The following is a 2,768-nucleotide window of genomic DNA, read 5'->3' as shown; positions in this document are numbered from 1 at the left end:
ACTTTATACTAGGGATGTAAAGATTAACTGCGAGCCGGTTGAAAATCAATTCAAATATGTGACGATTCAAATCGGTTGAGATGCTAAACAAATCGCGATTCAGTTAGGGGTAAGAGAGCAGACGCTTTTATCCAACGCGACTTACAAATGAGGACAATAGAATCAATCAAAACTAACAAAAGAGCAATAATATGCAAGTGCTATATTATTATATTATAGTGTTATATTACAATTTCACAAAGAAACATGCAGCATTTTGTCCAAGCAATAATAAAAGGACACATTTAATTTATAATTTGTCTTAAATCTCATTTTGTAAAAAAACAACAACAAAAAAAAACGTGAATCGAATCGTGAGTTGAGTGAATCGTTAAATCCCCACTTTATACTGTTACATTGATGCATATTAATAAATTATTAGATTTTAAGAATAATTCAATATTATCTACTTGCCAGCAATGAGAATCTAAATCCAAATCAGCAAATATAGAAACTATATTATAATATAATTTCTCTATTTGCTCTGTAATGGCTTTTTATATCAAATATATATAGCATATTGTACAAAAAGGCTGCAAAATAGATTTTTTTTTTTTTTTTTTTTTTTTAAATCACCCAACCCTAATCTACATCATACATATTAAAATACTCACAGTCTTCACAGTAAATACAACCTGATTTCACACTGATACCTGAATGACCACAGTAGTTAAAAGTATTAAACGTACTGAAAATCTCTCAAGGAAGGAGGACGAATTACATTGGATTGGCGATGAGGCAAAGAGCTAACGGAAATATATCCAGTGCCATGTTTTTGCTGGGAAAAATAAAGAAAGAAAAATAAACGATCAAGCCAGTGTTTCAGACGTCGATGGCGACTCCGTGTTTGGTGGAGATCATGTCTCTGGTGCCGGTCAGATACATGAGCACCGAGCACAGGTGAGGCAGAGTGGCTGTGATGGTGACGTACAGCCAGTAAGAGATGGGCGCCGTGTTTCCAAACGGACACACCCAGAGACCGTGCCGAACGCCGTCGCGGATGTGGTGCGACACCAGCGAGATGAACAGCATCCAGGGCAGGGAGCACCAGGAGTCCTTGAGCCGGCAGGCCCACATGAGGAGGCGCAGGGAGAAGCAGAGCGCTGGGATCAGGGTGGAGCAGTGCAGCGGAGGCCTGTGCGGCAGATTCACAGCAGCCTGCATCAACACAAGCACACAAACTAGGTTAAAGCCGCGTGTTGCACTGATCAATATGACGGTCTCCTTAGAGTGAATGTAGCAAACTTTGAGTTACTGATGCCATTGCATAAATGCATTATGTGCTGTCAGCCTTGATCATTTTATCTTGTAAGCAAGAGTGTCTAATAACAAAGGGATTAAACTGGTCATAGTCATAGAAATACTAAAAATATCTTATATATAGCCTATTGATCATGTCTATATTTTGATGCTGCAGTCTCATTGGCGCAGTCGTGTTTGCTGTTAAAAAACAAATCTATTCACAAATGCTTCATTCTGAGTCTTTTGAATCTTTCTTGGCATTTTTGCAAGTCAGACCTGGACATGAACTCATCATGCAATCATCTTTTTTCACCAAACTTTTGCAGACAAAAAAAACCAAACAAAACGGCTTTCTGTTGGTCACCACGGTGAATTTGCATGACCAGCTTGAACCTGATATGAAATCTGAGCGAGGAAATCCTTCGCACATAAGCAACATTTCTGATTGCGTGGATTCATATTGAAATGAATGGATTTCACTCACAAAAAACAATAAATGTGACAGCACCTTAAGTTGTTAAATTAACGCGACAACAGAATCAGAAACTGATTGCTTTCTAGTTGGCTGTAATTTTATAAGGTTTAAATAAAATGATAAAATATTAAATATCATTAATAAGTAATAATAATAGTGCTGGGCAACGATTAATCGTGATTAATCGCATCCAAAATAAACGTTTTTGTTTACATAATATGTGTGTGTGTGTACTGTGCATATTTATTATAGATATATATATATATATACCGTATTGACCCGAATATAAGACGATGTTTTTTTCTTGGAAATGCATCTGAAAAGACACGGTCGTCTTATATTCAGGGTCTAGACTTTGACATGTCAATAATGCACCCACAACACTAGGTGGAGCCAAATACGCATAAAACGAGTGTGCCATGAAATACGTAATGTAATGCGTGTTGTAAAGATCGCGAGTAAAAACAAAAGAAGCAGAAAACCTTACAGCTGCATGAGTCGTGACTGTCACGTTAGCCTGATGGGACCAAACTCCCTTTGTGATTTTAAAACGTAAGACAGTACCCAGATTTAATTACACCAATTCCAATATTACTCAAGATCATAAGACTCACAGAAATTCTACTAATAATTGCTAAGAAGTGCATTGCAATGAAGTGGAAATCTGATACTGTTATTCCCATAAGTCTATGGTTATCTGAGGTTAATAACTGTATACCCTTGGAAAAATTAACATACTGGCTAAGAAATAAAAGTAAAGTATTTTATAAAATTTGGCAACCCCTTTTCCGTTATATGGAAGACACTTCAATAGACCGGATGGATTCTCTTTTCGAGTGAGGTTTTACACAGTAATAACTATGATATCCTGTATCATCCCAATTTTATTTATTTTTTATTTTTTTCTCTTTTTCCTTTTTGTCTTGTATTGTCCTGTCTTGTGCAAAAAGTTGTGTTTTGTATTTTTTGTTTATATTACAGTTCAAAAGCAAAAATAAAATATTCCAAAAAA

At 36.1% G+C, this 2,768-nt stretch overlaps 1 protein-coding gene across 4 annotated transcripts in view; it reads right to left on the bottom strand.

Moving 5' to 3' along the window:
• Nucleotides 1-414: 414 nt before the first annotated feature.
• The window catches only part of tmem267 (transmembrane protein 267), a 5,073-nt gene continuing 2,719 nt past the window's right edge, over nucleotides 415-2,768 (bottom strand). For all 4 annotated transcript variants that reach the window (XM_016573686.1, XM_016573687.1, XM_016573690.1 and 1 more), the window contains exon 3: nucleotides 415-1,197. In XM_016573686.1, coding sequence (XP_016429172.1) covers nucleotides 862-1,197 — 336 coding nt within the window. In that variant the 3' untranslated portion in view covers nucleotides 415-861. The remainder of the gene's footprint in view (nucleotides 1,198-2,768) is intronic.

This window comes from Sinocyclocheilus rhinocerous, unplaced genomic scaffold (assembly GCF_001515625.1).
Source record: "Sinocyclocheilus rhinocerous isolate Xijiao unplaced genomic scaffold, SAMN03320098_v1.1 scaffold2277, whole genome shotgun sequence".
Taxonomy (NCBI): Eukaryota; Metazoa; Chordata; class Actinopteri; order Cypriniformes; family Cyprinidae; genus Sinocyclocheilus; species Sinocyclocheilus rhinocerous.
The sequence above is the reverse complement of the archived record's forward strand: the minus strand, read 5'-3'. Positions and strand labels throughout refer to the sequence as shown.